Here is a 14,349-nt window from a genome sequence, read left to right on the forward strand (position 1 = left end):
CCCTGATGCCATCGCTGGGGTAGGCAGAGGTGAGGAAAAGCATAGGGACGTCATTAATGTAGACGTGTGGTTCGATATCTGACTGGTACCCAGTGGCCTCTTCAGTCCTCTCAGAGAGCTTAAGGTCTCTCCATTCCCTGTTTCCCATCAATAAGAATGTGTTTTTCTGTGCAGATGACACATTGGAACTATAAGTCATCAGAATTTGTGCATTTTTTAGGAAATATGCTCCTTTTTATTCATTTGTACCAAACAGGGTCAATATCATATATAATGGTTCTTGTAACATTTGAAAACTGCCACTGAAATTTAGGTTTGGGTTTTATATTCAAATATTTGATCTAGACAGAGGAATGGATAAATTCAAAATGCCATGTACAACAACACAATCCAACCAAATTCTGAAAAAACCCATCTCCTTACTGACAACGGATAAATGAAAAACAAAAGTCCACATAATAATACAATACCTTTGTACAAAGGGCTAACTACTCAGAGAGATTTGGGTGGTATGACACCTAATTTTTAGGCACCCAGCTCCCAAAGTGGAATACACAGTTCCAAGGTAAGGAGCCTTGGTTTCCTAAACAGAGCATGAGACAAGTTGGGTATCTCAGCATGGGATCCATGACAGCCAGCATGGTAAGTGGGAATTTGCCTAAGTCAGTCAATAGGAAATACTAAAACATGGGAGGAATTTAATTCCTATCATTCAGGTGCCTCAGATTGAGAGCAATCTGGAATGAAGGGAGGTGCTGATCTGAGATTGGGATTCTCAGCCTGAAACCCTATTTTAGGTTTGTGTGTCTAAGTCATTTCTTTCAGAAACAGAGCACAGGACACTCTTTTTCTTTTAACACACAGGTGGGGTAGAAGGTGATGCCCACTTTAGTCCAATAGTTCACTGGCTAGAGCAGTTGCACGGGATGTGGAAGACTTGGATTTAATATTCTCTTCAGCCTGAGGGGATGTCTCTCACCTCCCAAAATAAAGCCAGAATCATCCCTGTACTGGCAGTTCTGGAGTCAAGGACAACAACCCTCACCATCCTTCTTGTGGTACCTATGAAAAGAATTCAAGATCCAATGGTCAAGGACAGACAGACAAAAGGAATATAGCTCTTTAGTCCAGTGGTCGTGTCACTTGCCTGCAAGGGATCCAGCCCTTGCTTGCATACCTGCTTATACATTTTCTCCCACGACTGTTTAATGTAAATTCATAGTCTCACAAAAGAAAAAAAAAAGTCAGTGCCCCAGCAGGTTCTTGACTGCTTGGATCAGAGATTACATGGGAGAAGGGAAATTTAGTTGCTAGTTCATGCCCCTAAAACTGCTTTTTCAATTAGGATTGAAGCATCTAAGTCCTTTTGAAGACCTGGGACAAAGTGCTTAGGCAATTCATTTCTGTAATTACAGTGCTGGGGAAAATGCAAATGATAAAATATTGAACAGAAAATGACATCACTTTGTTAGCCAGGAACTCGGAGTTTCTAATCTCACTATGTCATTCCAGGAAGAACTGTGTCTCAGTGACTGGTAATTCTGTGCCTAGCAGAACACTCACTGTCAATCAGGAGAGAATAAAAAGGGTGGCTGATATGAGCCTGATATAAATGGAGTGGTATCGGGATTCTTCTCAGACCAATCATCTAAACTAATTAAGATGACACTGATTTTAGTAGCCAAATATAGGATCCTTCCAGGATTCTTTCCCTTAATGTCATTGTCAGTAGAATCAGTTTGACCTCACCGGGAATGTTTCCTGACTAAGGAATGAGTAAGGAGTGTTGAATGAAACCCACACGCAGGAGACCTAAAATCAAAACTGTCTTAAAAAATGCATTAAAATAAAAAGGACTCAGAACTTGTGCTGAAGTATACTATTTTCCTTTTCCAGTTATGTAGGGCCTAGTCTGAACCACACATCAGTCCAAGTTTTACAACTGACTGTAATGGGAATAGAATGAGATGTAAGGAATTGATACAGTTAATGGTCTTGATTTGGCTCAGGTTTACATGGAAAAGGGTCAGCAGCCCTGGCAAGTCCCCATAGGGGGAGGGTGTGGTAGTAAACCCCCCCCCCCGCAATTTCTTCTGGATTAGGAGTTTACTGTCATTCCTTGAAAGGTGTGTAACCAGTGTTAGTAGGGATATAAATCTGTAATATGAGATCAATTTAGTACCATCCCTCTACCACTTCTAATGGGTATCAAAAATAGCATTATAGGTGACATGCAAAACACTGCAGCAAGCCTACATCTGACAAGCAGGTCTGACTGGTTCTGCCTCTTTGGATAGCCAAGTTCTTGCTCAGACTTCTCCCTCCACAGATTCTGTTGCTTCCAAAACACTGAAGAATCCAGTCCATCTGGATTGTGCTTTTTTCATTTGTTTACAAAGGTCCCAACCTAAGGTCCAGATCCTCGAGGGTATTTAGATGCCTAACTCCTATGTAAGTGGCAAATTCCCATTGATGTGTTATGATTAAATCTGGTTCATTGATAAGAAATGAAGGTAGGCATATAAATAGCTCTTTTGAGTGTGTGAGCAGAAGTGCTACCTGTATAGTGTTGAAGCACTCAATTTAAAGGTCAAGTAGATTTGCACCTTACTGGGTGAGTCTAGTAGTCTACATGTGTGCTTTACTGTGCAGTAGCCTATTTTACTGTGCAGTAAATCATCATGTAAAAAAGCATGCAATTACACTAATTCGTAATGAATTAAGCTACTGCACATTAAGTGTCATTTAAAAACATTCACTTTCGGTACTATACATTAGGACAGCCTAATGAGCATTTATTTGTGCCTCACATTGGTGGTACTAAATTTAATGCACATTAGGTAAAGTGTATTAATGCACATGTAGATGCATCCACAGACTAACTATATCAGAGATGCAGCAGTGGCTCACTTCATCAAATGCACTCCGTCTACCAGAGATATTGGGCACGTAGCAAGGTCTCTGCCCTTACATTTCCCTTGTCCATAAGATTAATAATGAACAGAAATGTTCAGAGAATTATGTTCACATTTTTAAAGAGGTCTTGGCATCTGAGAAATAGGGTTTTCTGTCAAACTCATGTAATTATATAACTGGAGATGCTGAACCAAAATTGTTAATCTGCCAACTCCAAATACGTCAGCTGCAAATCATTTGTTTCATAGGGACAATTTAATACGTGATATTAAAAATCAGTGAAACAATTATAATACAGCAGGGGAAATACCTATGCTGGTGCCAAGATATTTTAAAATAATCTACTGACTTTTTAGGAATATGCAAAGTGACTTTTAAACAACCTCCTAAACTTCCTGGTGCTACTTCCTGCTGCCTTATCTCAATGTTTCCTTTCCTGTTATATGCAACAACTATTTCAAATTGTTTAGCCACAGGTTTTGGGTTACACACAGTGAATCACAGCTCAAGTTCTATACTTAATTTGCAAACAATGTAGGACATTACAATAACTTTTTGTCATAGAAGCTATCAAATACAGCAATTTACTGATATCATTAAGGACAATTTAAATTTTTATTGCCCAATTACTTTGATCTCCTTTATGTTGATCATCAAGAGTTTTTTAATAGCATGCAGGTAGGTATTAATGATGTATAACACAACTAGGCCAACGTTTGTACTGTCAAATTAAAAGTAATTGATGGAATTTTCATAATACAAACACCTATTATCTAAACAGCTGTGCTGTATCTATACAAAGAAAAATTATAAATATTACAAGGCTAACTTTTTGCAATAGAAAATTTGGTTTTGTTACTTAGATAATGCAATTACATTTATACTGATTATTCCTTTAATTTACAAATCAATAAGCATTAAATATTAGATTAACTGTAACATACAAATTTATATTTTAATTAAATTCATCTCATCCTTATTGCCCAGTATTGTGTGGATCAGTGAACACACTCTGTGCTGCTTATAGAGCAATTTATTTTTAGTCAGTAAGGTATGGTATTCAGTTCAGCTTGGGTGACCTGGAAGAGAATTTCACAACAGAGGCTTAGTTCTATAGCAGCTGAATACGAAGGACTCCCAATGGCTTCAAGAAGAATTTGTTGAATAGAGTGGCCAGTGCTGTTGCAAAATCATGTCTTATACATATCTAAGTTGGGGAGTCAAATTTGCCCCCAGGTCTCAACATGGATCTGGATTCCAGGGCTCCTCATTGGCCAGATCCAGCCTGGGGCATGGGATGGGAGAAGTGGTAGGGCAAGCAACCACCCATGTTCAGGAGCATTCCTGACATTGAGGCCCTTGTTCACCAGGGCCCAGGAACCAAATTTTGTGGTAGGCCCCATCTCCACCTATTCATGCCCCAAAACCCATAGCCTGTCAGGCCAGATGCCATGGGTGGATCTAGTTTGCAGGCTGGATGTTTGGCACCCCTGATGTAAGTCATAGTTTTAGGGCCTGATCCCAAAAGCACACTCTTTGCCTTTCAGTGAGGGTGCCCAGAACTGTACAGAAGGCACTTTGCACCTTGTAGGGATTGACCTTTGGAGGCAGTTGGCTCTTTGGAGGATGCTTGCTAGTGCCAATTTACAGCAAGAAATCTCTAGTTAATCCTGCTCTGTGATTTTGTGGATGTCTGGATTTTTGTGAGTTTGCTTATTTGATCCTAAGTTTTGTTTTACCTGTTTAAGCCTTGCTGGAAATTCTAGTAGTCTGCAAAAAATCTTTTTCAGCTTTAGCTGATTCACTAGATTCTCTGGGACTCTGCTGGTGGGACTAGTAGTCCCAGCATACTTTGTCTTTTGCTCTGTAACTGATCCACAAATCCTAAGTGAACCAGCTGACAGTTTTCAGTAGGAATTCATTTGCATGTGCAGCTATTGATGTGATTTTGTGTAAATCAAAAGGTCCAGGTCTAGTTGACAAATGCTGGTCACTTCTTTACCATCCATAATATGTACCAATAAAGCTATTTGATTGACCAAAACATAGAGCCACATGTGGTGCAATTTTCTCTGCTGGGTCAGGTTTGTTCATACATGAGATTCTGGAAAAGCCAGAAGGAAACCACTCTAAAGTTTCTCAGCCTAGGACCAAGCAAGAACAAAAGAACTATGAAATGTATTTGGAATTACTGTTCTTTTAAAATATGTGCAAATACATTTAACAATGTGCTCACGCAGAGAAGTATTTCTTATCTTTTGCTTTTTGGCTTATTGCCTGAGGAAACATATACCTTTATTAAATACCATTAAAAATACTGGGCCAGATTAAGACTGTTTCAGACCTAAGTTTTGGATTCGTGAAGTATCATCTTTGAACAGACAAATGAGCAAACAAATATTTGGCAACAGATATTGGGTGACTATCGGAAAGGTTAAGAATAAACATGTATCTAGCAGAGAACAAATAAGACATTAAAGAAAATGTGCTGGAAAACTTATTAGTATATTATGTTTACCAAAAGTTTGTCAAAGGAAGTCAGAAAGCAGTAAGTTTATAAATTGCTGTACTGCAAAGGGAAAGATCATTTCAAAAGCCCTCTATTAGTTTCAGAAATGGGAAACGGCTATTTTAAAATCACATTTCATTTTTATTTTTTCGATATCTACAGAGTTGCCACTCCATTTGGTGGTTTTGAGAGAGCCTCGAAGCTGGTTAAATTCAAGGTACCAGATTTTAATCTATTGCTGCTAAATGATCCCAGGTTCATGGTCCTTGCAAGCCCTTTGTCCAGCAGGAGGTCCTTCAATAGGACTCCTAAGGGATGGGTGTCTGAGAATATTCCTGTAGTGTTCATCCAGCGTTCTGATTCCAATGCTGTTCCAGAAACGGATGACCTGTGAATGAGAAGCTATATATTGTGATGAAAGATGAACATAAGAATCAGTGTGATATTGTTCTCACTTCTAATAGAAGCTACTTGCAACATCTTTTCTTAGTAGCTGGAGTCTAACTAGTAACTTCTGATCCAGTAGCTCTTTTCTGAAATTAAATGTCATCTACAGACTAATACAAATAAAATAATTTTGCAACTATTCATTGAACCATTTTTTTGACTATTGAGTGTCTATACATTTTATAGATTCATAGATTCATAGATGCTAGGGTCGGAAGGGACCTCAACAGATCATTTTATGTTTTTGTTTAATTGAAAACTACTTTGTTTCTAAGTCTAAGCAAGTTAGTTTAGTTTTCATGGTCACTGCAGATTACAAACTGCATTTTAATAAGAGGCAAAACAGCAGGTTGATAACTGACTGTTTATCATTTTTCTGTATTTGGAAAGCCTACAGCATTTGCATGTTATATTTTCTAATACACAGTTTGGTAAGATTGGATTTTTAAATAGGACACTCAACTTTATTACATGGGCTGTGAACTCTGGCTGTAAAAGCTCTATTCTTATGTCTACTGAATTCTCTTAAGGGACTAGTCTTCCCTCAGTGTGTACACAACGCCCATTTGCTTTCTAATCTTAAATATGCAGTTTTGTATCTCTTGTTTTTCTTGTTAAATCAGCTTACACATACAGGTCCACAGCTACATGATCAGACTTAAGCTTCATATGCTATGGCAAAAGTTAGGTCAATGAAATGCAGCAAACTGCAGCAAACAATACTGTCAATGACATTTTGGCAGTTACTTATGTCAATCCATAAAGGGTTCAGCTACAAGACAGTGCAAATAAGCAAAAATCAGACATGTCTGAGGTAGTCATAAAATAATCACAAAACAGGGAGAAAAGAAAGCTTAAGGGGAAGTGTTAAGTGAATACTTTTAAAACTTCACTGAGGTCATGAAAGTACATCCTCAAAAGACTCAATGCTCAGTCTTTACTTTTGGGGCAGCGATTTGCAGCTGCAAAAATTGCACTCATATTTCAATTGTATGTTCAAGTCAAGCAGTTAGGGATTCACACTTGCAGATTTGTTGATGGCAAATTTTACAGATTGTAACTGCACCTTCCTACCCCGCAGTCTACTTTAAGCTTTTTGTTGTGCAGAACTTACACTCATGATATGGACAATAATACTGAGTATGAGAACCCCACGTATATAAATGCTACTAAGATTAAAGATAGAGTATATGAGGAGACACAATATTCAGATTCAGAGGGTTCTGGTTTGCTAAGTGATCAGGTTAGCAGATGACAACCACAGTCTGATGCAAAAAAGAAGTAGCCTGTTGATGTGAATCAAGTCTCAAGAATACATATGGAGTAAAACAAAAAATATAGTGCCTTGATCAAAAATAGATTTAGAGATTAGTACTGAAAATCACTGAAGTTAATTCAATGTACAACTATGGTTGTTAGCTCTAGTGGAAGAGCAGGACTGCCTCTTCTCCACTTCCCTCCCCTCCCAGAAGTCATCTTGTGCTAAGCCCCACAGTGCAAAAGGAGCCACTTTTTTGGATCATGACTGTGCAGAGTCCCAGTGGAGCAAACAAAATTTATACCAGTATACAAATCTACACAGAAAGAATCCTTTATAGACTTGGGGATTTGGAGACTTTCCACTGACTTCAACAGACTTTGGTCTGTGCGCTCTGTGTACTGTGGGTCACCACAGGAAGGATATATTATGTTTGCATATGTAATGAAGGGCAATGGTGAAGAGTCTTAGTGGGTGAATGAACAAACAATTTTACTATTTTAAATGGGGGGGAGGGGTACTTACAGTGGTTCACCTGTATCCACTGTAACTGCTTTGTCTGTCCACTCTTGTCCTGTGGGAAACACACATTAAGTGGAGACAGTTTATCCCTGAATGAAGCTGGGTTTATAGCTTCACATTCTGTGGGACAGGAGGAAACAGACAAAACAAATACCACAAATCAGCTGACACATGTTCACAAGTGGTAAATTCCCCTTACCTCTTCTAAGAACACTAAAATTGTTTGGCCATGCTTTCATTTGTGCAAGGGTAAGGATTTGGGTTTATTCTTGCTGACAAAGGTAAGGCCTTGAGGTGACAGTAAATGGTTCCAGGTTTGTAGGATTGGAGAAGTCAAAGAGGAAAGACTTTTTTTGTACTTTGGTGTTCCTGAGACTAAGGGGCATAATAGGAAACTTAGTTTAAATAGGGAACTGAGGGAAATAAGAATAGAGAATGATTTACTAGCAGAATAATTTACTGAAGCAGTTTAAATGAGATCAACATTTGTTACTTTTTCCTAGTAACAAACACATATTTGTTACTAGGAAAAAGTGAAACATATAATGAAAAGGCAGGAAAGGGTTAGAGATAAAAATACATTTCAGAAGGTAAGTTATATTGGTCTAGGAAGCTGTTTTTGGTTCCCGAAATGTTCTTGGCTCAGGTCTCATTGACATTAAGGCCCCTTTCTCTGACAGAGCTCTGTGAAAGGGTCTTAAAAAGTGCATGTAAACCTTTCTGAGTCCAAACGGATGTAAATGAGAAATCAGAACCTCTGTTTTCCAAGTTAAGCAAAATATTTTGGGTGATATTCTTCCTATTAGAATATGTAAAATCAAATGAGAGGGTGGAATACTTCTATGAAAAATGCCACAGAGGAAAGTTCTCCAAGAATAATGCAATTTACACCTATTTATGCAGGATAAATACCATGAAACATTAGGGTTCAATGCCTCTATAAGGCTGAGGATAATAAGTATCAGCTGTAAGTATGATCTTTGAAGTAGGGGCTTCATATTTCAATGCTGCGGACTTAGGCTAAGTACAGACATTACACTTTTTCCGGTTTAGGTGGTCAGAAACTTGTCTATACCCAAAACAAAACAGAAGTTCAGGGCACAATTTCAAAATTGCAGATTCTGGTTTAAGATAGGACTGGATCCATGTATTATTAGACTTACTTGAGCTAGGTTGGACTGGTGCATCAAATATCAGTGCCAGATCTGATCGCAAATTAAGGTAAGTCGTTTTCTGCTGGTATCCCAGTTGCCTGTGTGACCCTTGTGAGTGTCCCCCATCCCCCCGAGGGGCCACAGCTTGGCTCGTGAGCTGTTGGGGGGAGGTGGTGCCAGTGGCCCACCCTGCATTCCCAGCCAAGTCTGAGGGGCACAGAGGGTCCTTGCCATGACCCCAAGCCCTGGGACCCCACGCTGCAGTGGCTCTGAGAAGGGCTCAGAAGATTCCCCAAACCACCAGTGCCATGTTCCATGCTGCTGAGGGCCTCCAGTCCACGGGGAGGGAGGACAGCCATGCTTCTGCAGCTGCAGAACATGGTAGAGGGCAACTCCAGTGCTGAGATGTAGTGGGGAGGAAAGGGCAATGGGTCCCTGTGCCGGGCTGAGCTGGCAGTGGCCCCTCCCTTGCCCCAGTTCCTGCACTAGAATTGTGCCCCAAGCACTGCAGCTATGTGGGAATGACTGCCCCCCTCCCCTTACAAGGTAGGGGGTGATTTCCATGCAGACACAGGGGCACAGCCCAAGGACCTAGGCAAGCCCCCACCCAGCCCTACCTGCTGTTTGAGCAGTGACTGCTGCCAGCTGGGCTGGCTCAGCTCAGGCAGGAGAAGGGTGGCTGCTAGCTCAGCCTGACACAGGAACCCACTGCCCCCTGCCAGGCGCTGCAGCCATGGGGGCATGGCTTCCCCCCTCCCCATGGACCAGAGCACTGCAGCTGCATGGAAACGGTCACAGGATGGAGTGGGGTGGGGGGGATCCTCTGAGCCGTTCCCGGATCTGCTGCAGCACAGGGTCCTGGGTAGGACAGGGCAGGGACACTTTGTGCCCCACCGACCCGGCCAGGACCACAGGGTACACCACTGGCATCACCTCCCCACCAGCAGCTCACAAGTCCTGCACTCCTCTGCTTCTTTCCTGCATGGGGTGGACCCCCATGTCCCACCCTGGGCAAAGCCCTGCTGCCTGACAGATGATAGGGCACTGGGGGGAGGCATGTGTCTAACAGCCAATGAGGGATGGCACAGCCACTCAGCTGTGCTCAGGTGCCCTCGGTAATGTCCCTCATGCTGGGAAGCATATGAGAGCACCTCCCACCTAGTGGCATTGACCTGTGCAGGCATCTGTCTGCTTCTCCAGCTGAAGAGCAACTGTGAGTTATGGTTGTTGATGGTCCAATCTACGCAGCTTAGAGAAAGCTGTATAGATTGGATCGATTCTGCCTTAGGCTTTTTTACCATCTGTACTTAGCCTTAGGGTCTGGTACAATGCCCATGAAGCCATTCAAGAGGTTCTCTTTGACTTTAATGCATTTTGATTCTAGTCCATAGAACCTTAGCACTACACGTAGGGTGACCATAAAAATTTGTGGGAAATCCCAGACAGGGTAAGGAAATCTGTGACAGGGGGGCAAAGCTGGGGTGTTCATGCAAATGTACATGTACACACACACACAGAACCTCATGGCTCCCAGGAGCAGGACTGGATGGGACAGCATAGTGTGCATGCATGCACACACACATACACAGTCCTGACCCCCCACACATGCATGCACACACACATGCACACTCAGCCCCAACCCCCATGGCTCCCCACATGCACCCTTCCCCTGACCCCGACTCTACTATGCAAGCAACTCCATATGCAGCCCAGCAGGGTCTGGACCAGGGAGTAATGCACTGGCTGGGCTTCCTGGAGAAAATTGAAGCAAAAGTCCAGGATTGGCACAAACCCACCTGTACGGGCCCAATCCTGACTCAGGAGCCACATGTGCAGATGGGTTCCTGCCAATCAGGCACTTTTGCTTCAATTTTTTCTAATAGTTGGGACTCTGAGACAGCCTCTGAAATCCAGGATTGTCCCAGCCAATCCTGGACATCTGGTCATCCTAGTTACAGAGCATCTACAGTACTCAGTACAGGACAGAGAGGTAGAGCAAGCTAAGTATTCATGGCTCTTACTGGTGCCATTAATGTTGTTTTAGCAAATGGATACACCACATCTGGAGTTTGATCCCTAGTCCCCACTTCCATCATATAGGCCACATTAATTTTAATGTGAAACCAAGCTAATATGCTATTTAGAGAGATGCAGATAGGAGTTAGTAACAACAAGACATGAATCCTAGTTTTGTATTCTCAACAAGATTGATAGTTATTTTTTTCTTCATGCTGCTGCATAACAGAGGATATCTGTTGGTTGGTTCCAAGAAATAAGAAAGTGATCCTCATATTAAGCTGATTGGTTATTAAATTTTAGCAACAAAGAAGTGTGAGAATGAAGATCTAATGTTTATATGTGCTCCTGTACTTTGATGTAAACTTTCCTCAGATGTCCTAATTGTGTCAACATTTCTGACTACACTTCATTTTTGTTATACTCATATCTGTTTTTGTGGAAATAAATGCATATTATATTGGCTCCAAATATGTGCATATTTTGTTCACTTTACAGGCTCTTGCTTTGAGCAAATTACTTAGTTATGATAATTGGAAACTAGACCAAGCTGTTATGGATGAAATCCTATCCTCAGTGACATCAAATTGAGTTTTATCATTGACTGCATTGTGGCCAGGGTTTCACTGGACATCCTATTTGTTTGTATCTTATCACCATTTATGATAAAATGTATTTCTAACTGTACATAATACCACTATTTAATGTAATCTGTGTTCAAGTCCAGAGCGCATGCTGGAATAAAGGAATCAACCATATATGTGGTTGGATTGGGCTCTTTAAGAGTGGCTAGGGACAGAAATTATACATAAACCAGTTTAAGTCATCGGAATAGGTTTATTGGTTTAAACCTATAATAAAACAGGAGTGCAGTGCACAAAATCCAGTTTCAAAATGGCTGAAACTAGTTTAAGATAAACCTGGCTGAATGTAATATTCGACTTAACTGATTTGGGTCAAACTGGTTTATGAAACTTCTGTCCTAGATCCCTTCCCATTTCAAGTTAAATCACAGTCCTCCAGCATCCCAGCATGCTTTCCAGCCCTAGGCTGGGCTGTGCTGTCTGCTGTAGCAGAGAACGGTTGTGGGGGGGACAGGGACTGCCCTCCTTCCCTCTGAGGCAAACCCTGGCTGGGATCTGGGGCCAGGGAGGGGGTTAAACTTCCCTTCCCCTCAGTACAGAGCTGCCCCGCCCTGCTAAAAGGTTACTGCTGGCTGTGACTGTGGACTACAAATCCTGGAAGCAGGAAAAGGAAGTGGTGAGCAACCCGCAGAGTCCTAATGCTGTGATTGTGCACAACAAATCTCAGAGACCTTGGGGGCAGCAGGAAGAGGAAGTGAACATACAGCCCATACTGGCTATGTTCCAGAGAGGTGTGCATTAGTGTCCCCCAATTTCTGACCTGAACCACTGTAGGCATGTGGCTGCATTTCCTGAATCAAAAGTGAATGTCTATTCAGTTTATTTCTCAGTTTATTCTCTGCAGTTTAGACTAACCTGCAAAGACTGAACTGATTCAGCCTCAGGCTTTTTGACTGTCTGTACTTAGCCAGAGTGTATATTGGTTGAAACTTTAGGAAAATACACAGTTATGCAACACAAAGAGGAAAACATAGATTCATAGATGTTTAGGTCAGAAGGGACCTTAGCAGATCATCGAGTCTTACGCCCTGCCCTGGGCAGCAAAGAGGGCTGGAGTCAAATGACCCCAGCCAGGTGCATGTCTAGCTTTCTCTTAAAGACCCCCAAGGTAGGGGAGAGCACTACCTCCCTTGGAAGACCATTCCAGATTTTGGCAACCCTTACCTAAAGAAGTTCTTCCTGATGTCTAACCTAAATCTGTTCTCCATCAGTTTGTGGCTGTTATTCCTAATTACTCCAAGGGGTACCCTGATGAACAGGATGAAATGAATAGTAAAGAGGCCAGGGGCATGCAAGAAAGCCAGTCAGTGAAGATGTAAATTGAGGAGTCAGTGGGTGAGACACAGGCTGGGCAGGGTTGGTGGGGGGGAAGGAAGGTGGTTGAATGTAGCAAGTAAATAGTGGAGATGTATCTGGGGAGTCAGATATCAGGCAGGTTATAGTGCGTCATAAATCCAATGTCTATATTTAGCCCATGATTTTTCGTATCCAGGAGGTTGATGAAGTGAAGTCCATAGGCTCATCTGTGAAAAGTGTTTTGTAAAAGTGAAATTGTTGTGTGTAAGGATGAAGTGTATAAGGTCAGTAATATCTTTGGGTCTGTACTCTGAGTTGTAATCTTGCTCTTGTAGTTATGTAAGGCAGGCTTGGATGCCATCCTGGTGTGGGATGTTGTTATATAAGCTGGTAACATCCATGGTGGCTAGGAGGGTGTTGCTTGGGAGGTGATCTATGTTTTTAAGTGTTTGTAGAAAGTCTGTAGTGTCTTGGACAAAACTTGCTCTTTGGGTGACAAGCGGTTTTAGAATTGATTCAAAGAAACCTAATATTTTCTCAGTTAGAGTTCCATGGTTGGATATGTTAGGTCTGCCAGGGTTCCGTTGTTTGTGGATTTTAGGGAGCATGTAAAAAGTCCCTGGGTTAGGCAGTAGGGGGGGGATCAAGGTCTGTAGTTTTTCTTGTAGTTCTGATGGAAATGATTTGATGGTAGTTTTCACTTTCAAGGTGAAAAGGGGAGTGGGACCTTCCTGTAGTTCTTTGTAGTAGGTGGTGTCAGAGAGTTGTCTGTTGGTTTCTTTTATGTAGTCTTTACTGTTAAGGATGACCATGGCTCCTCCTTTATCTGCTGGTTTTATTACTATTTAGTGGGTAGACCTTAGAGATTCCATGGCCTTTCTCTCTGATAGCAAGAGGTTGTTATGGTGGCATGTATTGTTGGTTATTTCACTGTTCATTCTCTCTCTGAAGCAGTTAATATAGCGGTCAAGGTTAGAGTTTCATCTGCAGTGAGGTGTCCAATCTGATTTTTTGGGGGAGTTTTGGGATTGATCTTTTCCTCGATGTTGTCAGAGAATGAGTTGTTGTCAGAAGTGGATTCATTTTGGTTGTGGAAATACTGAGGCGAAGGCATTGGAAGAATTCTTTTAGTTCTCCACATTGAAGTATTTTATTAGGGTATTTTTCTGGACAGAAATGTAGGCCTTTAGAAAGGACAGGTTTTTTAGTTTTGGTAAGTGTGCGCATGGAGAGATTAATATTCGAGGGTTGGTTGCTGCTTTCAGTTTCTTCAAGTCTGAGGTTGGAATATTGTACGGTGTTGGTGGTGTTTCTCTGATGGTTGTTTTGTGGCTGGGAAAGTTGTTCCTGGAGTAAGTTGTTCCATTTCTTCCATTTATAACACTATAACCTGCCTGACATCTGAGGTACCTCTTCACTATTTACCTGCTACATTCATCCCCCTTCCCCTCCCTCCCTCCCCACCCCTTTCCTAGCCAGCCTGTTCCACTGCTTAACTGTCCTCCTCCTGTTTTGATTTCTAATCTAAGTCTCATTTAAATTTAAGCCCATTACTAGTTGTCCTATGCCCAGTGGACATGGGGAATA

The 14,349-nt window shown here is 41.6% G+C and overlaps 1 protein-coding gene and 1 long non-coding RNA gene across 2 annotated transcripts in view; one reads left to right on the forward strand and one right to left on the reverse strand.

Moving 5' to 3' along the window:
- Window positions 1-5,829, forward strand: part of MYOZ2 (myozenin 2) — a 52,408-nt gene extending 46,579 nt beyond the window's left edge. Inside the window, exon 6 of the mRNA XM_019522031.1 lies at window positions 5,588-5,829. Coding sequence (XP_019377576.1) covers window positions 5,588-5,819 — 232 coding nt within the window. The 3' untranslated portion in view covers window positions 5,820-5,829. The remainder of the gene's footprint in view (window positions 1-5,587) is intronic.
- On the reverse strand, window positions 5,726-12,061 carry LOC109301108. Its single transcript, XR_002098432.1, has 3 exons — window positions 12,033-12,061; window positions 8,816-8,857; window positions 5,726-5,813 (listed from the first exon to the last, which is right to left on the reverse strand). It is a non-coding gene; the product is annotated as an uncharacterized LOC109301108 (long non-coding RNA).
- Between the last annotated feature and the right edge of the window lie 2,288 nt (window positions 12,062-14,349).

This window comes from Gavialis gangeticus, unplaced genomic scaffold (genome assembly GCF_001723915.1).
Source record: "Gavialis gangeticus isolate Ggan-Ray unplaced genomic scaffold, GavGan_comp1, whole genome shotgun sequence".
Classification (NCBI taxonomy): Eukaryota; Metazoa; Chordata; order Crocodylia; family Gavialidae; genus Gavialis; species Gavialis gangeticus.